This window comes from Clarias gariepinus, chromosome 5, assembly GCF_024256425.1.
Source record: "Clarias gariepinus isolate MV-2021 ecotype Netherlands chromosome 5, CGAR_prim_01v2, whole genome shotgun sequence".
NCBI classification, from domain to species: Eukaryota; Metazoa; Chordata; class Actinopteri; order Siluriformes; family Clariidae; genus Clarias; species Clarias gariepinus.
The window spans coordinates 21877201-21902574 of NC_071104.1; the positions used below are offsets into that span (position 1 = coordinate 21877201).

Below are 25374 nucleotides of genomic sequence, written 5' to 3' on the forward strand. Positions count from 1 at the left end.
AAATCTAATAATCAAATTCTTCTCATTTCAGGCAATGTTTTAGCAGTTTTCATTCAGCTATATAAGGATGGAAGACTGCTATATATATATATATATATATATATATATATATTACAAGCTGGAACACATCTGTTCATAAAACTAGTTTAAAAGTTGAAAGTCTCAGGGGAAATCAAGGGAGCACTGGCATAACTAAGTAGGCTTTTAAGGGTCAAAAGTTTATGAAACTTGCAAAGCTGAAGTCATATTTATCTCTCACCTTCCATCTCCTCGCCCTCTGACAGGACTATTTACAATCCAGCAGCACAAAGACACTACCAACACTCTCCATTTAGACCATACAATTACAGAACTGCTTCTATTTCTCAAAACATTATGTCTGTACACGGTACTTCGTCTGATCTAATTGGACCATTAAATGTGTAGGATATTCATTAAACTAACTGTCAAGGGGGCTTAAAATAACTAAAAACTTTGTCTACTTTTATGAATAGTAGTTAAATGTAGGGGGTTGACATATCATTTCAACAGCTCACTCAGTCAGGATAAGTGTGAAATGGCTTTGGCAGATTTTCTTACCAAGTTGAATTTCTCAAGTGGAATGTCTCTCGTGTTTGCCTCCTCTATGTATTTAAAACGCTTTGACATTGTTGCACAAAATGTAGCTCCAGAACATGCAACCACCACATTATTTTCCCATGACCCCAACACACACTGAGCAATTTAGGAGCGAAAGAGACAAAATAAAAGGTCACTCAGGTGGGTGACAATGTTGAGATCTAAGAGTGTTTAGCCATATGTCTTGTCCCAGACCGATGGCTTTTCCCTTTGATAAAAGAAAGTGCATCTTCACTTCTATCAGCTGAAAATGGCTTTCATGTTTCCGTAAAGCCACAACAGAAGACCTTTGCAGTCTTTTGTAGCCTGTTAGCAAAGTGAAGAATGACAGGGAGAAATGAACACCGATGGATTTAAGACATATTTCAGTCTTCTTTTTGAGAGGTCGATTTCAAGTCTTGTTTCAAGCTACATGTAAGAAAAAACGAGATCTCATAATTCTGGTTGATTTATATCCACAAGGTGAATGCAGCAAAACAGTCCCACCACTTTCCAAAAATGACCTCCACTGGGAACGCTGACCCACATGAAAATAGTTTCGCCGCTATAATTTACAGCCTGTATAGAATAACATTTTTCATTTTACCATCTTAAATAATGCTCGGACTACACACAGCCAAAGACAACTCACTGATTACTGTACCAGGTATGAATAGAGAAAAAGGCAAGAACAGTCATACATTTATATTTAAAGTGAAGAATTCTCACAATACATTAATCTTTGCTTTAAATCAGTATGGACAAAGTGAAATCAATTATAACAGCACATTAAAAAGAATTAGGCTTGTACTGGAAAGTTTAATTCTAAGCCAAGAAGTGAAAACAGCTTGTTCCCTACATCTTTAGCAGCATATCTCTGTCCCAACTAAAAAAAACAAAACAATAATTTTGTTAGTACTGCATAGTTTTGTGGTCAGTACTAACAAATGTTTCATTACAGATCCTTATAATCAAATTAGATTTCCCATTTTGATTTTAATTGCTAACCACTTCAGAGAAAGGATAAAATACTATTATGGACTAATACCCTCTGTCACACACACCCGTTCCGCGACCGGCACTAGGACCCGGAAGTAGTACGGTCGCGAAACAGGAAGCATAAAAGGAGCCAAGATGGCGCCTCACACTCGCTCAGTCATTGAGTTTCGCCCATGTTGGTCCAGATTGTCCGTCAGCCAAATCGTGAGTACTCATTTTCTTGGGTTTGCTTTCTGATCCGAGTGTGTGTTTATAGGACGCGGGTTAAATTTGTGTTTTTCCCTTGCTCCCCTTGTGTGAGAGTCCTTAGATAAAATCGCGTGGTTATCCTGCCTATTCGCTTACTTCCGCGTTTGGGTTTACCATCCACGCTACAAAGGGCTAACTGCTAGTGCTAAAGTCTTCCGATCATCCAGGTTAGTTCGTGACAGAATGACTGAGCCACAAGCGGTAAACCCAGCGGATTATGCGCGCATCTGCGACGTGGTAGATCAGCACGCCGCGCTGATCAATCAGCTGAACGGAGAGCTGGCTACTCTGCGCCGGAGCGTCCAAGACGTCGCGGCCTTGCGCCGCGAGGTGGCGGAGCTTCGGCGGGAGAACGCAGCTCTTCGCGAGGCGGTTGCTAGCGCGGCTACCCGGCCTCCCGTCGCGGCGGCCGCAGCTCCGCCCCCCCCCCCTTCTCCACCCTCTGATGTTTTCCTTGCTTTACCGGACAAGTGGGATGGCACAGACGGGAGATGCAGTGTGTTTCTAACTGCCCTCGATCTCGTGTTTGAGTTTAATGCCACCAAATACTCCACGGATCGAATGCGCATTGCTCTCCTCGTCTCACTGCTATCAGGGCAGGCAGCTGAGTGGGCCACGGCAGTTCTTCGTTCCGATTCAGATACCGCCCATTCATACAATGAGTTCACTCGCCAGTTAAAGCTTACTTTTGAACACCCTGCGGGCGAGGTGGAGACCGACACGAAACTGTACCATCTGCGGCAGGGTGGATTGTCCGTGAGCCGTTACACCGCGGATTTCCGTACTCTGGCAATGCAAACCTCCTGGGGAGACGCCGCGCTCCGGACATCTTACTACGAGGGACTGGCTCATAGGATTAAAGACGAGCTAGCCGGACGAGAGCTCCCCGCCACACTGGAGGGATTGATTCAGCTCGCCCTCCGGATCGACCAGCGCCTACTCTCTCGCCCGAAGCCAGCCCCCAGAACCCTGCTGCCAACACCCACCTTCGCCCACGCCACTGCACGACCACCGACCACCTTCACTTACACCACCCACGGGGATGTCGGATCTCCACCTCCTGCCGTGGTTGACACCGGAGCCGGGGAACCCATGCAAGTAGGACGCGCCTCCCTAACCGTGGCCGAGCGTGAACGCCGTTTTCGGGAGGGACTGTGCGCCTATTGTGGGTCGGCGGCGCACCACCGAGCAATCTGTCCTCTTCGCCCGGGAAACGCGCAGGCCCGGTGAGGAGGGAGAAAGACTCACCGGGCCTCCTCCAACTCTCCTCCACGACCACTGACACCATCCCTCGTCTCACGGTTAAGGTAATCCTCCAATTTGGTCACAAACGGGTCAGAAGTACCGCGTTCATCGATTCTGGTGCCGCTGGTAACTTCATTGACTCTACTTATGCCAAAGAAATGGGGGTAAAGACCGAGGCGTTATCCCAGCCCGTTCGGATCACCTCCGTAGACGGTCGCCCCCTTTCCTCCAGTCCCATCACCACTCAGACTCAGCCTATCACCCTAATCATCGACCGACACCAGGAGCAAGTCCAGTTTCATCTCACCTCCATCTCGTCACCTCCTCTCATCCTCGGACACCCTTGGCTACTTCAACACGACCCCCTCATCTCCTGGACACAGAACCGGATCTTACAATGGGGGCCGACCTGCACCGAACTGTGCTTACAGGCATCGGCTGGGACATGTTCTAGGGAGTCCGAGGCCCCCGACGTCGACATCAACGCCATCCCCACCACCTACCGGGACCTGGCTGAAGTGTTCTGCAAGAAGCGCGCCACACACCTACCTCCTCACCGCTCCTACGACCTCGCCATAGACCTTCAGCCGGGCGCCGTTCCCCCCCGCGGCCATCTTTACTCTTTATCTTCCACCGAGACGCAGGCGATGGAGGAGTATGTAGCCAATGCACTGCGTCAGGGTACCATCCGACCCTCCTCCTCGCCTGCTGCCGCGGGTTTTTTCTTCGTGAAGAAAAAAGGCGGGGAACTTCGCCCCTGTGTCGACTATCGGGGGCTCAACAACATCACCATAAAGAATCGTTATCCCTTGCCTCTTACCAACTCAGCCCTGGACGCCCTCTCTGGTGCCACCATTTTCACTAAGTTGGACCTTCGGAGCGCCTACAACTTGGTGCGCATCAGAGAGGGTGATGAGTGGAAGACGGCCTTTATCACCCCCAACGGACACTACGAGAGCTTGGTGATCCCTTTCGGCCTCTGCAACGCCCCCGCCGCCTTCCAACACTTCATCAACGATGTCCTCCGGGACATGTTGGGGCGGTGGGTGTTTGTCTACTTGGATGACATCCTAATCTATTCACGCACCGTCGACGAGCACGTCCAACACGTCAGGGCAGTTCTTAAGAGATTGCTCGCTCACCAGCTGTACTGTAAGTTGGAGAAGTGCGCTTTTCACGAGCGCTCCACCACGTTCCTGGGTTTCGTCATCTCGCCCCAGGGTGTGGCCATGGACCCGCAGAAACTGGAGGCCGTGCGTCATTGGCCCCTACCCAAGACCCTCAAGCAGCTTCAACGGTTTCTCGGGTTTGCGAACTTCTACCGTCGCTTCATCCGGGACTACAGTACAGTTGCAGCACCCCTAACTGCCCTGACCCGTCCATCTTCCCATCACTTCACCCTCAACGCCACCGCCATCTCTGCTTTCCAGAAACTCTGCCACCGATTCACCACCGCACCAATTCTTCTCCATCCAGATGCCAGCCAACCCTTCGTTGTTGAGGTGGACGCCTCGGATGTGGGCGCCGGTGCTGTTCTCTCGCAGCGAGGTCCAGACCAGAAACTACACCCATGTAGTTTCTTCTCCAAAAAGTTTGACCCCACTCAGCAGCGATACGGGGTAGGGGACCGCGAGCTGTTGGCCATAAAGTGGGCTTTGGAGGAATGGCGTCACTGGCTCCAGGGCGCCAGGGAGCCGTTCATTGTCTGGACCGATCACCAGAACCTTATCACCATCCGAAACATGAAACAACTCAACCCCAGACAGGCGCGGTGGGCCTTATTTTTTGAACAATTTGATTTCCACCTTTCCTACCGCCCGGGGTCCAAGAACACCAAGGCCGACGCTCTCTCCCGACAACACGAGGAAGACGTTCCCCGGGCGGATCCCGCGCCTGTCCTCCCAGCATCCAAAATCATCGCTCCGCTCCACTGGGATTTGGAAACGAGAGTCCGCCAGGCACAGGCCGAAGAGACCACACCGGCAGGTGTGCCGCCTGGACGACTATACGTACCACACTCCAGGAGAGTGGAGGTTCTTCAGTGGGGACATTCATCTCCACTCTCGGGTCACCCGGGCGCCCACCGCACCCTTCAGTTCATTCAGCGCGCGTTCTGGTGGCCATCTATAAGAAAGGACGTCGCCGAATTCGTCCAGGCGTGCCCTGTGTGTGCCAGGGCAAAGGATAACAACCAGCCGACGCCGGGGGAACTCCAACCACTACCTGTCCCACGTCGCCCCTGGACACACATAGCCGTCGATTTCATCACGGGCCTGCCGGTCTCCGAAGGGAAGAACACCATCATGACAATCGTGGATCGATTCTCCAAGGCCGTGCACCTGGTGGCTCTCGCCGGACTCCCATCAGCCAAAACAACAGCTGAGCTGATACTAGAACATGTAGTCCGCCTGCATGGGTTCCCGAAGGACATCGTCTCGGACAGGGGGCCCCAGTTCACTGCCCGGTTCTGGAAGGCCTTCTGCCGTCTGATCGATTCGACCTGCAGTCTATCTTCTGGATACCATCCTCAGACTAACGGTCAGACGGAGCGGACCAACCAACAACTGGAGCGCTACCTGAGATGTTTCATTGCCGATCGCCAGCGCTCCTGGGCCCGCTACCTCATCTGGGCAGAGCTGTCTCACAATCTCCATGTCTCGTCAGCTACCAACCTGAGTCCATTTGAGGTATGCCACGGTTTCCAACCTTCCATGTTCGAACACCAGGAACCGGAGGTTGACGTACCATCGGCCCAACAGTTGGTCCGCCGGTGTCGACGGCTGTGGCGCCAAGCCAACCACGCCATCCAACAGGCCAACGCTCGCTACACCACCCAACATCGCCGTCGACACCCTCCGGGACGATTGTACAATGTAGGTGACAAGGTATGGCTGTCAACGAAAAATCTTCATCTCCACACAGAGGCACGGAAACTTTCACCCCGATTCATCGGCCCATATCGCATTACCCTCCGGATCAATCCTGTCACCTACCGGCTCCAGCTGCCTGCGGCGCTCCGAATCCATCCGGTCTTCCACACCTCACAACTGAAACCCTTCACCACTTCACCTATGATTCCACCCTCCCCCCCTGCTCCTCCTCCCCGAATCATTGACGGTGGCCCTGCCTACACCGTGCGCCGGATCCTCGATTCGCGACCAAGGGGCCGGGGCACCCAGTACCTGGTTGACTGGGAAGGCTACGGTCCCGAGGAGCGATCATGGGTTCCGGCCCGGTTCATCCTCGACCCAGAGCTCATTAGGGATTACCGTCGTCGGGTATCCTCCACCCCAGGACCGTCGGGAGTCGGTCCTGGACAGGGGGGTACTGTCACACACACCCGTTCCGCGACCGGCACTAGGACCCGGAAGTAGTACGGTCGCGAAACAGGAAGCATAAAAGGAGCCAAGATGGCGCCTCACACTCGCTCAGTCATTGAGTTTCGCCCATGTTGGTCCAGATTGTCCGTCAGCCAAATCGTGAGTACTCATTTTCTTGGGTTTGCTTTCTGATCCGAGTGTGTGTTTATAGGACGCGGGTTAAATTTGTGTTTTTCCCTTGCTCCCCTTGTGTGAGAGTCCTTAGATAAAATCGCGTGGTTATCCTGCCTATTCGCTTACTTCCGCGTTTGGGTTTACCATCCACGCTACAAAGGGCTAACTGCTAGTGCTAAAGTCTTCCGATCATCCAGGTTAGTTCGTAATACCCTTAGATCAAAATGTAAAAGCAGAAATGTTATGATAAATATTATGACATCTGCAAATATTTCCATTTAAATTGATGAAAGCAGATAGATAAATTAACAACAATATTGCATAAAAGGAGAAGGCACATCTTGAAACAATGTTAGAATCATTTTATTATTAAATTACATATGAGCTTTTTAGCTTCTAAATTTTCTAAAAGCTCATTTGATGTCCATTTATTTTTTTACAGCTGTTATTTCAGCTTCACTGGCCACACATACAATTTTATAAGTATTTAAAGATGTTTATCCATTATCAAAAAACATAAACACTGTCAATTCCACACATTTTTATGGTGTTTTCATGAACCAGGCAACATTAAAATCCAGAATACAGTAATTATTATACCCAATAAGAATTTGCATTTGTTCCAATTGAATCAGCTGATACTTAGGAACTCTAAATTTATCTTTCCTTGGATCAAATGATAGAAAATGGAAAGATTTAGCAATGACGTTTTCATACAGTAAACACATGTTCATCAGTGACTGACTTTTGTAGACACAGAAGAGAATTGCAAATGAATAAGAAGTATATTATATTCATTTTTAGGTTTATCTGATGTCCACGTACTGTCCGGAGAAAGCACAGTGTCTCACATCCTGCTCATACTCCTATTTTAGAAAGGATATTGGGTAAAATATGCAGTGGGCACTAATAGACCTTTTGTATTATAGACCACAAAGTTGATGACTTGGTAAGTGTAGTGGCTCGGGACAAAGATTCAGTCATGCTTGTGTGAAGTAATTTACTCATCATGATTCATTCAATGATCAAACCTTGATTACTAAGGCTTTAACTTTTTTATGTTATGCATAATCCACTTACAAATCATGTGCCTAATTACAGCCTGTTGTGACCTATGCAAGAATTACCCGTGACTGCAAGTCCATATATAAAACATGCTTTGGTATACAGCATGTACATCTCTGACTTCATTCTTATTTATATTCATAAAAATAATTTTCTCCAATAGCATAATTCAGATAAGATGTTGGCAACGTAACAAAGGCATTTCTAGTTTCTCAGGAATATATTGTATATTGCTTATAGTAGTCATAGCAACATAATATAAGTAATAACAACATAATAACATTATTTAAGTCTGTCACAAAAATAAATGTAACTATAAATAGGGAGATTATTCTTTAATAAATCAAACTTGTTGTGGTATAAGAGGAATAAAACACTTTGGGAATCACCTCACATTCACCAGATTGCAACACTTATAAACACCTACTGGAGATATTGGAGGAAAGTTTTAGAAGGCACTCCCATCCACTAGCTCCTTAAAAAAGCAACTGAAGAAATATCTTTGGGAAAAATGGTTCTTATTTCTCCAGTAAAGTTCCAGATATGTGTAGAATCTGTACCTAGGCACAGTGAAGCTGTTCTGGTAGCACATGATGAGATACAGCTTTGCTAATAATTTTTACCTTTATCATTTATCTACTCTATGTATAAGATACACATACACATAATAAACATACACAAATATACTGCACAAAGGTGATATAATAGGTTATACCTTAATTTGAACCTTTCTTTCATTAACATAGGTCCAATCATGTTCTCATTGTTTACGGTATGTTGCTGTCTGTGGGAGACAGAACGTCTCCATGCCTCTCAGCTGACTGTATTGGTGTGGGCATTGCAAAAGACATCCTCCAGTAACAGAGAGTAGTTGATGGTCTTTACTTCAGGGCCTACTGCTCCTCCTTTCCAGTCTATATCAAACTGCAAATAACAGCAGGACAAATGTAAATAGTGTAAATGTGTTGACTTGACATTTTTAATCATCTTAATTGGTCATTACTGATCACAATGACAGTGTGTTATGAGAGGCTTTCATAATACACTGCCTTGTCAGAAAGGCCTGAGTCAAGAAAAGAAAACAACTAACAACTAAATTTGATATAGCTGGATTTGGGTTAAGGATGGTGCTGAGCCTTCATCTTATTGGTAAAAATATGGTGGGGAAAAATATAAATTAGATAATTTAAAGGCCTGGTGAAGTTGTATTGTATATTTTATATATTTGATAAGAACCCACAGAATTGAGACTAAACAGCTGTGTGACCATAACAGTTCTAGCCCTCCGCAGGGCGCCTTGGTGTGCGCAGTGGTGTCTGGCACCAGGACGTTGGCAGCAGATCCTTTGGGTGTTGAGGGTTGTGTGGTGGGGCCTCCATGGATTGGACTTATTCGTCCAGCACATGATAGGTACTTTATAGGATCAGGGTCCTGGGAGTTCAGAGGCCAGCTTGAGCTTCTTGCCTGCTGGGCTCCATGCATGGAGATCTGTGGTGCAATGGGAGTTCTCGTACCTTTTTTTCGTGGGCAGCTTTGAAGTTTCCTGCGATTTGTGCTGCACTGACATTACTGTGGGATAGATGGACGGGCAGCCTTTTGGCCCCTACTGGCATGCATGAGCACTTGGATGCCCATGATCCCTTCATCAGTCTAGTTCATCAGCGATCTATGCTGTTCATTTACCTTAGTGGTCATCTTATGGCTTATCGTGCATAGATATGTTTTTGGAGCAATGGAAAATCATCTTGTCTGATGAGTCATAATCTACCCTATTTCAGAGCAATGGGATAGTCAATTTAAGAAAGAAAAGTGCAAGATGTCATGCACCTATCATGCATGGTGCCCATTGTACAAGCCTCTCGAGGCAGTGTTATGATCTTGGGTTGCTTTAGTTGACTTTCTCCGGGTACTTCGGTTTCCTCCCACCGTCCAAAGATATGCAGGTTAGGCTAATTGCCCGTAGTGTGTGAATGAGTGTGTGAGTGTGTGTACATGTGTGTCCAGGGTGTACCCTGCCTTGCGCCCTAAATCTCCTGGGATAGGCTCCAGGTCCCCACGACCCTGAATACAGGATAAAGTGGTATTAAAGATGAGTGAGTGAGTGATGTTAAGAAGAGATTGCAGATTGTAAAGTGTGACAAGATAAGCCTGGCCACCACAGAGAATGGCAGTTAAATAAAACAAATTCTATTGAAATGAACAGGGTGTGTATCATGGAGAATCCCTGGAGGACACTCTGTGCCCATGAAATGTTTCTTGTGTTTGTGCTGGGAATTTATGATAATGTTAGTTTCACTTCCCAGCAAGCTTTTCACCAGTTGTGTCATGATGTTTGCAGCCATTTTAATCTAGTTTAGTCTGATTTGTTTGCATATAAATACCCCTGGTCTTGGTTATGTCTTTGTTTCGCCCCTTTTTGCTGTTATTGTTCTGTTTATTATTACTGGTTAAGCGAGCATCTCAGCTGAGCTGGGCAAGCTTTTGCTCACTTTAAGATGTATACAGCAAAACTGTATTTAGAGTGAAGTGGCCACCAATATATCGACCATGAGGAAGGGACCAAGAGGTCAGAGCACGATGATGTCCAGTGGCAAGAGGGCAGATGACGAAGACCACCAGCAACTAATAAAAACTAACATATGTCAAGCGCTCCCAGCAATTTATGAAGGTGCTTCTGAAGAAAGCAGCAGTGCTCACGACCCAGCTGGCTCAACTCAAGATGGAGGTTTTCAGACAGTGCTGCCTGATCCACACCTGAGTCATGGATAGTCTTGTTTCAGACAGATGCTGCACCCTCTCCACCTAGCTCAGGGGCATCCTTTGGGGCCAAGGGTGTGCTGATGTTTTCACCACTTGGATTTGAGAGCATCGCACTTAATCTGATGTCCAGATCTGAGGACTTCGCTTGCACCACTGTCTGGGTTTAAGAATGTTGTGCTTGCTTCACTGCACAGGTTCAAGGACATTGTGTTTGCTTCTCCGCCCAGGTTGAGGACATTGTTTGCTTTGCCACCCTGGTTTGAGGAGCTCTGTCATCATGCCAAATTTTTGTCATGGACTCCTTTTCATGACCATTTAGACCACAGTTGCCGTGCCAAGCCCCCATCTAGGGACAATGTCTTGTATTTCAGCCTCAGTATCGGAAAGCCTGATAAAAGATTTTTGGGGTTGTACTACTCCGAAGTAGTGCCTTTTGAAGGGGCGTTATGTCAGGTGTAACCCCTGGAAGGCACTCTGTGCCCTTGAACCTGTTTCTTGTGTTTGTTTTGTGGCTTTTATTTTGACGTTTGTTTCCGTTCTTCACTTTTCAGTGAGCTTTTTACCAGTTGTGTTGCGTCATCTCGTTTACAATCACTTGAATTAAGTCTTATTAGTTTGTGAATAAATATGTCTTTGTCTCGCAACTGTTGCAGTTCTGTTGTTGTTTCATTTTCAATAAAGGCTGGTTGGAATACTGTTGTTTTTGTTTGTGTTTGCTTATATTTTTAAGAAATGTCTCTGCATACCTGCAGTATTACTTTTCTGACAGAATGCGAGACTGACATCAGACCTTGCGGGCAGTTGCCTTGCTATTCGCCGTAAAAGTGAAAGCAGCGTGGAGCATGCAGGAGAGACGAACATGAGATCCCACATAGTGCCATGAGGGAAAGAGACTGGAAGAGGTGAGCAAGAAGAGTAGTCAAGCACAATATGCAGCACAATAAAATTCAGGGTAAAGGGGCTTCCCATATAGACCACAATGAAGGGACCAAGGGGTCAGAGCACGATGTTGTCCAGGGTGGGAAGAATCCTCATACCAAGTGGCACCAGAGGCACAGTGAAGGCCATCAGCAGTGGCTGTGTGCAACCTGCAGTAAGAAGGGAGCTGACAATACAAATGTACATATGCTAAACTTGCATGCAATTAAATTTATGCAGGAGCTTCTGGAGGAAGGACCAGTGCTTACCACTCAGCTGGCTCAACTTGAGATGGAGGTTGACCTCCAGCACTCAGTTCCAAAAAAAGCTAAGTTATAATAGTAATGATAGTTCTGTTCTTTTTGATAGATCTAATAGCTTTTCGCACCTGTTGCTGTTTTGTTGTTGAATTCTAATATTGTTTTTCTGTTTTTTTTTTATCGCTAGCTGGACTACTCCTGTTTTTGTTTGTGTTTGTTTATATTTTTTTATAAATATCTTTACTTCCATGCCTACACCACCATCACCCTGCGTCACATCATCTCTGACGGTAAGCTTCCATTTAATAATGCACTGCAGCAGTGACATGAAGATGCCAAAGGTGATGTCACTCCTCTTTGTATCTGGAAAGCTCCTTGATAACAGCAGAGTATTCCACTGGTGTGTGGCCTTCTAGACGAGGCATAGGCAGTGTAAGAGAAAATGGCTGGAAAATGACAGTGACAGTCAGATAGATGTCAGCAAGTAATGCAAAGCAAAAACATGCAAAGCAAATTAAAGCAATGAAAAGCAAAGCAAAGCAACAAAAAAATCCTTGCAACTGTCCTGTGTGTACCATAACACTGCTACAGTCAGATTTTAATAGCAGGGGTTCTCAAAGTTTTTTCAGCCAGTGGGCACTGTAAATTGAGCCATGGATCAATTTAATATATGAACAATTGTCCAAACAGTTCAAATTATTACAGTTAAATCATTATTTAAATTTGTACACTAACAGAACACCAGGATCAGGTCCAAATTAACATCATTTACTAACCGCCTAATTTTTGAGTACACTAAATTTAAAAGTAACAAATTGTAATTTTCTTATCGAAATTAGGGACTGGCTGGCTATGTTTCACAGATATCAACTTTGAGACCCATTGCTACCAGTACCAGGCCTGTCTTCTTTGGGATTAAAGATAAAAATATAAAATAATCAAAAGCCCCATCTACTGGTGAAAACACCTTTTCTCCACCTATTTTGTGAAGCAGATGGTTCTGTTTAGACTGTTATGCGGCATAGTGCGCCAAATTAAAGTCCTGCAATAAAAAGAGTTGACTGGGTTTTTCTCAAGGCTGATTTGAGTAAAGTAAATCTTAGAGTTACCTCTGTGGTAGGTTGAGAGCCAGAAACTGGAACTTTGCCACCTGGCCCTCATTTCCAAACACACTCTTGTTTTTTTTAGCCCTTACTGTGTGTAGCAATGTCTGCTAATGATGGCACACAAAGTTTCAAAGGAACACAGGATGTTGACTCACAACGCTTTCCACGTCTAACAAGTCATTAAAATTTCACCTTCTCTAGTTCCTTCAGGTGTATTAACTGGTGTTAACTCACTTTCATGGCAGCATCTGGTGGAAGTGGTACAAAGGCATTCTCTCTCCAGTTGATCCCTGACAGGAAAGCATGATAGTCCATCCACCCTGACTCATTTTCATATCTAAATGCAAACATGAAAAAAAACAAATGTGATGTCTTTTAGAATAAAGACATGTAAATAAAACTATGACTTAAACATTTAAAAATACGGAAAACAGAACTACTTACTTGTGCAGAAGGGCTGTCAAAAGTTCATCATCCAGTGGTAAGTGAAAGGATTTGCAGATGATCCTAGCCCCCTTAGTGGAAAGATGCCCACTTCTTCAATATACCAATAAATAAAAAAAATAAAAATAATAATTAATTAATTAAAGATATATAATTCAGGTGTAAGTCTACAGTTGCTTTTCCTTTTAAAGAGTGGATCAGACATATGTAGACACAGACAGCTGTAACTTTTTTTGCTCAGTGACATTACTTCTTTTAAATGCATTTTTCATGCACATTGATCCATTAATGCTTTGAGTCATCTATTTGCTACATGCCACAAGTTTGGGGAGATCATCTGGTTCCAATGCTTCACTTGTACCGCTGGAACTAATCACAGCTCCTGAATGTGGAGCCGCAGGGTCTGCAGACTGACGGTGCTCTAGCTCAGGCTTAGTGTTTATGTACAACCTTAATGTCTGTGTGACCATGTGTTTCAAGAAATGCACAGACCTGCTTGTTTTTGTATGAACATATGCATTCACACAACACCCTACAACATTTACACTTCTTTACATTTACTACTTCCAATTAACTCAAGATGTGGGGTGAAAAAATAATTGTTTGTGGTCAGATTTGAGTGAAGCATGCACAAGACTGTGTCAAGTACAAAACAACCTGTGGCTTGACCAAGGACAATGCTTCATCTCCTGGTTTTTAATATAAAATGCAAAGCTGCAGTTATACCTGTCTCTGTCCTCATGGGTGAAAGCTCGCAGCATGTCTGCGAAACTCTCAAATTGTTTCTTCTTCAGGTGATCCTGAGCAATGGCCAGTATGCGACTCAAATCCAGCTCAGGCTGTTCTCTCGCCGCGTAGGTACGGCCTAATGTCATGATCTCGTGCTCTGACAGCTGATGGTCCATATCTGCCAACAGAGACCTGTAAGGACACAGAGGCACTCAGCTGCTCAATCACATGGAGCCGTGTCTGACAAGAAATCCATGGAGAATATACTATATTATTACTTGAGAGGATTAATAAAAACATGGATGGATGCAGTGTGTAAAGCAAGTAGGATTGGACAAGAAAGTGTGAGAGCTCTTTCTGCTGTTTTGGAAATGTCATTCCCTATTTAATCAGGTAAATTGAAAAATTTAAACGTTCATATGCTTATAAAATACACATTTTGATTTTGGCTCTGTACCTAAAAGACTCGTAGGGAATGAAGCCAGTGTTACTTGAGTCACTTAGTGCCAGGAACTGTTTGATTTTCTTTCTCTTCTCTTCAGGAATTGACTTTAACTTGCTCTGAATAGTGCAAATGTTGGCCCTGGGGAACTGTGCAAAAATAGCCACAGCAAATCTGTGAGTAACAGTAATTAAAGTATATTTCTCATCTGCAAAATACTAAAAGGGATGAGACTAAACATAAGGCAAAACATCACAACATGACTTAAAATAAGACGGAATAAGATTGACAGTTATTTGCAAATGCATTACCTCTTCTGCATGTTGTTCCATATAGTTGAAAGCATACTCATCAGCATCCACTAACTGAAAAGGATGGTTTTTTATACTGAGTCTGGCTCCCACATACAAATCTTGAGCTTTGTAGTACTCCGACATCTCACTTTTAAAGAGCTCCTGTCCTGGCTTCTTCACACGGCACCTCTCCAGGTATTTACCTCCAATAACTCCTTCAGTATGATATATATATTAGTTTATTCTGTAACTGCATTAGCAATTTGATAACCTTAATCATTAATTAATCATTAACATTAATTAATCCTTTTCAAATGGCCACCATTTCCTTTAAATTCATTTCACTGCATGTATGTGTTTGGAGGACATAACATTTTGGAATAATTTGAGGAAAGAAGACTAAAAAGATTTGAAATTGCTGGAATTGTGTTGTGTGTTCAGTTCTTACACTACGTCAGACTGGATCGACATTTGACAAAGCTAATTTGTTGTTAGTCAATGACTGTAAGATGGGAAAGATGGAGACATACCCGTGTTCTTTTGGGTGGGTTCAAACACTGCTATAGTGTCATCACTGAGGTAGAAGGAGATGATAAATGTGCGCTCTTTGTCAGCAGGGTCGTCTGTCAGCATCTTGCCTACAAATCTCAGTACATGGCTCACCATTCCCTGCCTGTCATACAGACATAGTAGAATAGAATATTGAACTAATATTAATATTACCAACCAAAACATATGCTAAAGTGGAAATAGAATTATATTATAATCTTGGTTTTTGTATTATATTGCTAATAATTGTCACACACTGGAACAATAAACAAACATGGACAATAGATTTCAACCTAAATGCTGATTAAACATACAAACAAGAGACCAGCCTTGTCTGCCATCCATTAATGAACACATTTCGAATGGGAACAGAAGGGAACAGACAGGGAACTTAACCCCAAGTCAGATCAATCAAATTCTCACAGAGATGTCAGTCAATATTCATTCTGGTAAAAGGTGGAATGAAGTGTTCAGCATGCTCTAAGGGAACTTAGTACATTTAGTACCTGTCCTTTTCCATTAGCTTCTTGAAGTCTTTCTGGGGGGGTTTGGGCAGCAGCCCCTGGCAGGAACAAAGGGAGTCCTCCTCCGATCCAAAGCCAGTGTAAGGAGGGAATGGGACTGCTGCTTTAGCTGGTGGCGACTCCTTAAACTTCACAGGAGTGAAGTCCACTACACAGACACACACAAACACACACACCTCTAATGGTTGCCTCTCTGCATTGCTCATCTGGTTTTAACAACAGCAGGTTGGAAATCTGTTTTTGTTTTCACCAGTACATCATTAGGTTAATGGAAAGCATCATCAGTAAAATCAATCTGAAAGTAACATAACTAAGAAGAGATGTAACAGAGACAAGTGAAATAGTTTTTCATCATGAACAACTCTAACATCTGAACTCAATACTGACATCATGTGGTGACACTCACATAAAACACACTTGACCAGATGTAGTTAGTTTCCAAACACAGTCTGAGCCTGGAGCTAAATTTTTACATGAACTCATCCTGATTAAGTTTTGGACATTTTCTACGGCACTGTGACTTACCGACGCTATACTTGGAACGATAGTACTCTTTGGTGAAGTTGTCGCAGTCACAAATAATCACTCTCCGGCCCCAGACGTTAATGACCCCTCCTAGGGTCAGGTCACGATCCGTGTAAAACTCATCATGTACAGCACCAGTCTGAAACCATACACATACCCAAGTTTAATTATCTGGCTTTTCCAAAGTTACTATTAACTCAGCAAATTAATGAAAATGCTAAGATGCTTGAGAAATGAGAGCATTTAGAACTAAGACTGTTTTCATTTAATGATAGATGTAATCTAAGTTAATTTAGGATAGTTTATGCAGTAGCAAGATATCTTTTATTTTTTATTTATAACTCACATTGAGGCTGTCCAAAATGTAGCGACCCCCATGTCCAGCTGGCCCGAACGCATTGAGGACAGTACGGTCTGTTATTTCTCCAGGCAAGCGTATGGGAGTAGGAGCATGCTGTTCAGGAAAGGCAAGAGAAAATAACTGCTGTTTGTCTCGAAAAATTGGCTAAAGAATTCTCTTAATTAATATATTTTTAAAAAAATAATATTCTCTCACCAGGGGCTTTGTACAAACCTTACCATTGACATTTAGAGAAATAGTAAAGAAATAGAATTTCAGACTTCCAGGCGGCATGACAAAATAAGTTATCACAAAAACTAACTGATACTAATGTAAAAAATATTCGCAGCCAACGTTTTTCAAAATGGATTTCCAGAGCAGGGAGAAAAAAATTGCTCTGGGGAGTCTGATGCTGTGTCAGTCTTGTCAGTCAAGATGAGTGCAAGGCATAGGTGATGGAGAAGCTCATCCAAGCAGAAGACGACAGAAAAAAAATTGGAGCAGTGGTTGGATTTATCAGTCGTCACTTTTGTTCCAGCAAAGATGGAAGTCGCAGTACAGTGGCTTATATGTCTGTAGTCTAATAACGGAAATCCCAGGCGTTTGTATGTCAATAATGCATTGTTCTCTTCCAGGAATGATGGAATTTAGATGAGTGTGTCAGAACACAAGTCATTGTACTCCAACAGTTCCATCACTATTAGAATAGATGGTAAACTAATGGCAACAAGCAGCCCTGTGTCTTTGCTGGATTTAAAGTTTTATTTGAATAGAACGAAAGAGATGGTACAGCAGTGTCTCTGTTACTAAACAGTTTGTGAAAATGTTCACCTCAATAGAAATGGCAGCAATTCATATTGTTAAAAAAGAGACCAGAAATTGAGGCATATATTTAAAATACATGGGTATTTTTTGACAACTGAATCATAATAAAGGAGATCATGCTACACACCTTTGGAAGCTTGCTCCTGTTTAAGAATTTAGGAGCAGTATCCCGGCCAGAGTTTGCATATCTGACCTCTAGTATTTCTATAGTGTCATCAGCCAAGAAGTAGTGCAAGATCAATTCTCTGGCATCTCCAAACATGCTTTGGGTATCATCCCAGTAGCAATAAAAACGCAGAACTTTGGGATCTTGGTCAAGGAACTGCTTTAAGGTATCCTGTCTTTCATATGGACGCAGTGGTTTCATGCTTTCCTCAAACTATAAAAGTAAAGGATACAGTCTTAGGACACTAATATTCCAATTCACAAAACGAGAACTTTAAAAGCACACCCACCGCTTACCTCCTGACGAAGTTTGGTATATGGGTCTGTTGGTGCTGCACTAGGGATGTTGAGACGTACACCCATTTTAATTAGGAAGTTGCGTGTGAAAGGGTCACAATCTGTTATCCTAAATGTCCTAGAGTAAAAAACGATCTCTTGGTTGATGTTAAAGTGATGCACATTGTAAAACTCCTCATTATCAGGAGCTGTAAGAGGAATGCGCTGGCGGTGGATGACTGTTCCTGCACGAAGAGAGAACAGCTTAACCACAACTGGATTACTCAGAATAGTCAATGATTTGTCATTTGAAAGAGTTACCTTGTTGCATGCCGCTATTTTTGAGCACTGGCTCCACAACTTGTATGGTGTCATCCTCCAAGTAGAAATAAATCTTACATTTTCGAATCCTGTAAGTTTCCTCTCTGCTTTGTGTAACAGCTTCTTGGAAATATGCATCAAAGCAAAGAACCTAAAGCAACAGAAGGATATCCTAATAATATCTGCACAACTTGCTACATTTTTTGGTAAACTGGTAAACTGTGATTTAGTTATTTTTTTCAAACCTGCTTGTCAAATGCTACCCAGGAGGGGGCCTTGCTGCCTTCTGCTTTGGGAAACAGTGAGTATTTAGGTCGTGCACTTTGGCCCAAGAGCAGTTCTCCTCCAATGCCAGGCTTCTCTGCTCCCACCATCATTGGTACATCATTGGAGTAATCAAAATGCTGAGACTTGTGAAACTTTTCTTTTCCCAGCTAAAGAAGTTTGTCAAAATAAGACTTATAATCAGTGTTTTGCCATGGTACACATTTACCATAGTTTAGCGTGGGCTAAACATGCCTTGAAATAGAACATCACTACTCTGTAATTTTAACAGTAAAAATGGTTCTGTGTGCAGAGCCATGGTCTAACTGAAATAGATTTGAGCCCTTTAGTTGAAAAAAGAACCACATGGTGATGATTTTCACACTGGTGTCTGTATACTTTTGGCCCAAAGTCTGTAGTATAATGATATATGATACTTTGCAAAAAAATCCTAAAATAAAATCCCACATTAGTCTTAGATGTTTATTTTATGGGTTCATGCAATATTAGAGCATTTTTTATTTATTTCTATTTATTTTTAAATACATGTTTACCTATTTAAATTAAATGTTTTAGTGTTAAATGTTTGTGTCAGATAAAAAAAGTAATGTTCAATGTAATAGATCCAAGATGTTTTACGCAATAGACCTTTAATGAATAGATCACTAGATGTTTTACTTAGTAGATCCCTTAAAGTTTTAAGTAACAGATCATTAGATGTTTTTTATGTAAGAGCTCATGGATCACTAGAAGTTTATGTAATAAATCACTAACAAATGACTAAATGTTTTACCTAATAGATCACAATAGATTAAAAACTGTATAAAATGTAGCAGAGACTACTGATGCATCATTAAAAAAAAACAATGGCTTTTCTCACACCAAATATTGACTACTTAAATATTGAAATATTGAATGCCTATCAATATAGAAATTATTATTCTTATATTAAACCATTTTAAAGCCATTTAACAATGATATTATAAAATCCTACTAATTACAACCAATCTAGCAATAATTAGCTGGCGAAAATTATAGAAATAATCCTGTCTTGATTTGGAAAGCAGGTTTATTGTAATTAGTTTCCAATGAAACTGTACACACATGTTATGTCTGAACTTACATTTCTGTTGGGAGAATGTCCAGGTAAAGCCATTTTATTTGGGGTTTAAAAAAATTAGAATAAAGTCCACAGGAAGCTACTAAAAAACTACAGACACAGCAAGCGACGCTATTGTGACGTTAGTTTGGAAACATCAGTTGCTACGTGACGCAGCTTACGTGTCCGTGTCTCCGTCTGAACTGTCGACGTTCCAGTTGCTAGGTGACGCAACTCACGTGCTCACGTCTCCGTCTGAGCTAGTGAGGCAAACAAACAAAGCTGACGGGTCCCTACAAACATGGCGTTCAGGGGACACTTGTATTCAGCACATTTGCATAATTATTATTACATTTAGATTTAGGCATTTTGCAGACGCTCCTATCCAGAGCAACTTAAAAAAGGGCTTAAGTTTCCGTCAGTACACTCGGGTGCTAGGTTGCTAACTGAGTACAATCAGTCAAACACGGAAGGGTTTTTTGCAGGGGGCGCTGGGGAGGTTAAAAGAAATTAACCAAAGTACCGAAGAACAGATATGTCTTAAGTCTCACTATTATTATTATTATTATTAGTATTATTATTTTATTCAGCAGTCCTTGACCTTCAAATCCAAACCCTACCTCTCATTGCAGTGAGATGTATTTAAAATCTTGATCAAAATATAATGATTGTATGAGAATTCCTCAAAGCACATACAGAGGAAATGAAAAGTGTGATTACATCCCCTGTTAAAGGTTTTATGTAAAATAATAATAATAATAATAATAAAAATAGTTAACATGAACAATTTCAAATGTATTTTTTTAATCCCAATGTTATATTGGCAGCACAGCAGTGTAGTGGCTCGCACTGTGGTCTCACACTTTCAGTGTCCGGGATTGATTCCCGCCACAGGGTCTGTGTGCATGTTCTCCCGGTTTTTGTGGTTTTCCGGTTTCCTCCCAAAGGTAAAACATGCAGATTAGGCTAAATGGCATTCCCAGTTTGCCCGTAGTGTGTGAATGTTGACCAGAGGTCCTCCCATGGTGGTTACAAATAGGACTAAATACAACAGTCACCATTGGATTCCTAGATGGATGGATAGAATGTGATATAGCAACCAGCGAAATTCAAGTAAAAAGCAAAATTATGTTTTAACAGAAAAAAGTATAAATTTTTACCCTTTTCCACTGAGTCATGCAACTGTGCTCAAAATTTACCAATCACTTTAAAACTTATGTTTAAAAGAATTATCATAGCCTTGTCATCTATTAACTAATTCTGATTGCCCAAAGTAAAGTCCAGCTGTTTCTGTAGGATTCTCTCGACCTTTTCTTAGACTCATTCAACTACTGAAGCCATTTATAGTCAACATCACAGTAAAGAGCTTACAAAGCATGATCCCATTTTCAAATGGTTTTGATCAGAAGAGGGGTACAAAAGAATTTTTTTTTTAATATTACATGTACCAGGGAACAAACACTGTGATGGCAATTAAGTAGAGAACACGAGGCACAGTGACATTACCAAGAACAGGAGGTGCAGAAATGTCTGGGAGACCCATCTGGTTATGTCATGAGTATAAGAAAAATCTCTCATATTCTTCACATTTCAGGTATGGAAAATTGTCCATAGAACATCCTAAATTGACCCAAATGTGGCAAAATTGGTAGAACTTTTTAGCCATAAAACAAGGCGGTTTATCACTCAAGGAATACACTCATAGTGAAGCATGGTGGTGGCAGCATTATGCTGCAGGACTGCTTTTCTTCAGCTGCATATAAGGAAACATGGGTGGCTCCAAAATATCACTCTATTCTGGTACAAAATCTGCAGGCCTCTGTTAACTGAAGATAAATGACAGACAATAATTACCTATATCAACAAAGGTATCACTTTAGAAGATGATTATTGTTTTAGTGTGCTAAAGTAGACACTAAAGGTGCTTTAACAAAGTATCCCATGTAACAGAGAAATATAAATATAAAATATAAATTATTTTTATATTATAAAATTATTTATCTTGGTTACCTTTTAACATGAAGGTAGGCTAAAATTATGGGTAAAGTACTGTGGGGCGATTAAAATGTCATGTGACTTCATGTAATCATTGAGTTTTGCTGTCGTTGTTAGTCTTTCGGCTGCTCCCGTTGAGGGGTTGCCAAAGCAGATCAACTGATCTGCACAAGAACTTGGCACTGGTTTTATATTTCTTTAAATACCTATACAATATGGAAACCACTTACAATCATAATACAATAAAATTATGCTATTCACAAGACAAGGCACAAATAACTCTTCAGCATTAGTAGATTAACTTTTATGTTAATACACATAGTCTTCAAACATTAAACACTGTGAATCAGCACATGGTATGTATAAATAAAGGACATTAGAAACAAAGAGAATTACCCACTGTGAACCAAGGATCAATAGGTAACAATTATGGACAGTTCTAAAAGTAAAACATGTGCAAGCAATTCTTTGCTTCAATACGGTTCAGTTATGGTCTACTATACAACATAAGAGACATAAACAGAGATGCATCCTTCCCCTATAGTGTTAACTTATATAACTTTTCAACAACACTACCAATCAAAATTGGCATAAAAATGGCTCATACTACAGAAGTTCTGTTAATTACAAGAAATTACTTATGTGCAACTTTTTCTTTCTTAGACATGCAGATAGCTGAGAAGCCCAATTTCATTTCCAAACTCCGCCTCAAAGCAACAAATACTGCAACATTTATGTGTACATCTCTGGAATACAGCAATAAAACAAACAAAAATACAGTAGAGAATATCTCTGGATAAGGAGTGTCCATATGAATATCAGATCCAGCTGTGACTCAAGATGCCAGTCCCAGCAGAAATCCTCCGAGAAATCCACTTGAAACCACTATATTTCTCTTCACGAATTCTGTGGACTGCAAACCAATAAGAACAACATTTTAGAATGAACATATAAGCTTTTCTGCAGCTTTTGTTTAAAAAAATAATAATAATCAAATCATTAGACCATTTGAAGACTCCATGTTATGTTATACTTGTTAAATGTGAGATTAAAAATTATATTTTTACTATTAATTCTTGAGTCTCTCCTTTCTATTTATAATAATCATACACATTTTCATACCTTATCATTTTCAGCAGACATTTAAAGTAGCATGGATGTAACAGGATGTGTGTGCTTGGACTTTTGTGTTGCATAAGCATTATAGAGAAAATTTCATTTTTTTATATAGTTGTACCATTCAATGGATACACAAAATAAAACACACTTATTTAGAAACTCCATGATTAGAATGAACATTCTAAACATTCAAAATTATTTATAATATTTTCCTTTAGTATTTTCATCAATATTTGTTTCTGTGGTAATACCACAGGCAATTAAATAAAGGACATTTATGTTAATGTTAAGTTCTAAATTGTGACTCTACCTCTTCAATAAATGAATTGAGCTCTGGCGCTGCTTTGTTGGCCTTCTTTTTCAAATGCTTTTTTGCCTTATTAACATCCTTATTTACTTTTTTCCAGTCCACCTGCACATACCCACTGTGATTGGCAATCTGAAAACAAAAAACAAGGCTATTTATTAGATTATATTTCATATATTGCAGCTTATCCATCCACCCACCTATCTATCTATGTAAAATTAAATAAGTAAGCATTATTTCAAATGTGTTAAGTCTGGCTTACTTGTAAAAGGAGAAATCCACCACCAACTGCAGTTGCAGCAATTTTCCCAACCTTCTGGAAAAGATAACCAGCACACCTAGGATACAGACAAATTTTTGCAATAATTGTGCTACCATCCAGGATACAGTGCAGTACTGTAACAAGCAGTCTATTTTTCTCTATTTTTTCTACAGCCATCATATGTGTTATTAGACTTTTTAATTCAAAAAACGCATGACATGCAAGCAACAATGAGTGGGCTCAAGCACCTTGCACCATCGCCTCCCAGGTGCACCACACAACTTGCACACTTCACACACTATATAGGGCTAATGTCAGCTTGGGCCCTAAATACTTGTTGAATGTGTGAAGTATGTGTGTTTGTGTGTGTGTGTGTGTGTGTGTGTGTGTGTGCGTGCATCTGTAAGAGAGAGATGCGAGTAAGTGAGTGTTAACATTTGTGATGTGTGAGCGTATGTGTGTGTGTGTTAACATTTGTGAATGTGTAGAATAGGGGGAATTTCATGTTAAGACCTCCAAAAAGCTGCAGATGCTAGAAAAAAAGCACCACACTATGAGGTTACTCAATATAATGCCACATTATACCTTTGAGGCATCGTCACGGCTGACCCGTTTGAGATATTAAAAATCCCTCAACAATTTTGCACCCTCAATGTCTTGAGATCACATAGGCTCGGTTTGGTGTTGATCGCATAAATTTCCTAGAAAGAGTGTATCAAATGACCTCGGGTACATTTTACAAACTACCCAAAATAACTGACTTCATGTTGAGTTGAGCCCATGACATGCAATGCGAAAGTTGAGCTCAATGAGCTCTAGATGTACATCGGGTTTCGAGTGCATATGGGAAAGTGTGTATGGGCTATACAGCAAAACCTCATGTGAGGTGCCAAGCCCGGGGCCCAAACTCTTAGGCATCCTAATGGCAGAAAATTCCAACCTGTCTGACAATTTTCATGAGTTTTTAAGTATGTTAAGATCCCTAAAAAGCCCCAAATGTTTGGGATTTTTTTTTTTAAGAAAAACAAAAATTTTTTAGAAAACAATAGGGCCCTTCACACACTGTGATCACATAGGGAAAGTGCTTGGGCCCTAATAATGAGGGAATTGATATGATGATGCTTGTAAAGGTGCATGACTTTCTATCTTTACCATCCTGTTACTCCACCCATCATGATCTGTGTGGCTACTGAGTACTTTTCAGCAATAGGTCCTGTGTTGCTCCCGAAAACTCGACTCCACCACTGATGTCGCCGAGCGTACTCAGTGATGTCCACCACTTCATACAGCTCGTCCTCGCTCTCTGCCTCTGGAAAGAGATTCAACAGGAGACCATCATCAGGACACAACATTTCCCCTGATGGTTTGGTGGAGAGGCCATCTTACAGCCCTAACGTGGCTACTCGCCTTCACATAAGGCAGAAGGAAAAACAAAACTAGCTGTAACACCTTTCTCTCGTCAACATACATAGTTATTTGCAAGTAAAACTCTTCACCACTATTACACAGCAAAAATAAATCATTATTTCCTCTGGTACTTTCGAGTAGCAGACAATAGAGTATATCGTCATGCAAATAAGTTATACTAAAAACAAAAACTATCTGGTTTGTACCTGCTCTTTAATATAGCTATCTTTGTTGATCATCACAAATGACAAAAAAAATATTAGAAGGTAAAATCTAATGTTATTAATTTTACATTGTGGGCGTTTAATTCTGCACTGTAAGACAAAATCCGGGTTAAAAAGCATCATTAAAAGGGAATTAAGCTGATCCCTAAAATGGCACGCCGACTACAATGTATGTTTTATCTATAAACACTCAGACCGGTTAAAACCAGTTAAACGGATAGAATAAAGCACGCGTCGATGTCCAGGTTTAGTGGTACCATTTGAAATTTACCTTCTCCACGATCCGCCATTTTACACAGCTACAGCACTGTTGACAACTGTAGCGTCTTCCAAAGCGCATGCGCAGTGCGTCTACCGTATCGCGGAAGTAGATTACTTCCCATAATGCCTAGCGCTAAACCGTAGCAAAGAAAGTGACGACGTCGTTTGAATCTGGTGGCGAATCTTCAAATTACAAACGCACGTTTAAAGCCTGTTAGTACACACGATATACAGCAAACTGTTTAATCTTCTGGTTATTTATCCTGTTCCGTTTGCTACAGAACATGTCATTGCACACAAAATCTCGACA

General features: G+C 41.8%; 2 protein-coding genes across 4 annotated transcripts; both read right to left on the reverse strand.

Annotated features, from left to right (window-relative positions):
• Window positions 1-1409: 1409 nt before the first annotated feature.
• efhc2 (EF-hand domain (C-terminal) containing 2) lies at window positions 1410-19620 on the reverse strand. 3 transcript variants are annotated; one of them, XR_008360445.1, is made up of 16 exons: window positions 19514-19620; window positions 18372-18560; window positions 18127-18277; window positions 17827-18050; window positions 17492-17743; window positions 16546-16653; window positions 16200-16338; window positions 15657-15822; window positions 15132-15274; window positions 14620-14816; window positions 14324-14457; window positions 13864-14058; window positions 13138-13230; window positions 12928-13030; window positions 8365-8573; window positions 1410-1483 (listed from the first exon to the last, which is right to left on the reverse strand). XR_008360445.1 is itself a non-coding variant. In XM_053495772.1 (15 exons), the coding sequence occupies exons 1-15, from the start codon at window positions 19544-19546 to the stop codon at window positions 8463-8465; spliced, it is 2238 nt and encodes a 745-aa protein (XP_053351747.1). In that variant the 5' UTR covers window positions 19547-19620; the 3' UTR covers window positions 7012-8462. The 3 variants fall into 3 exon arrangements, 2 of the variants coding, with proteins under 2 accessions (XP_053351747.1, XP_053351748.1); XM_053495772.1 differs by lacking the exon at window positions 1410-1483 and having other exon boundaries at window positions 7012-8573; XM_053495773.1 differs by lacking the exons at window positions 1410-1483; window positions 8365-8573 and adding an exon at window positions 11909-12033.
• Window positions 19621-21766: 2146 nt separating this feature from the next.
• On the reverse strand, window positions 21767-25164 carry fundc1 (FUN14 domain containing 1). Its single transcript, XM_053495918.1, has 5 exons — window positions 25075-25164; window positions 24325-24481; window positions 23173-23248; window positions 22914-23042; window positions 21767-22397 (listed from the first exon to the last, which is right to left on the reverse strand). Exons 1-5 carry the CDS (start codon window positions 25091-25093, stop codon window positions 22320-22322), a joined length of 459 nt encoding a protein of 152 aa, XP_053351893.1. The 5' UTR covers window positions 25094-25164; the 3' UTR covers window positions 21767-22319.
• Between the last annotated feature and the right edge of the window lie 210 nt (window positions 25165-25374).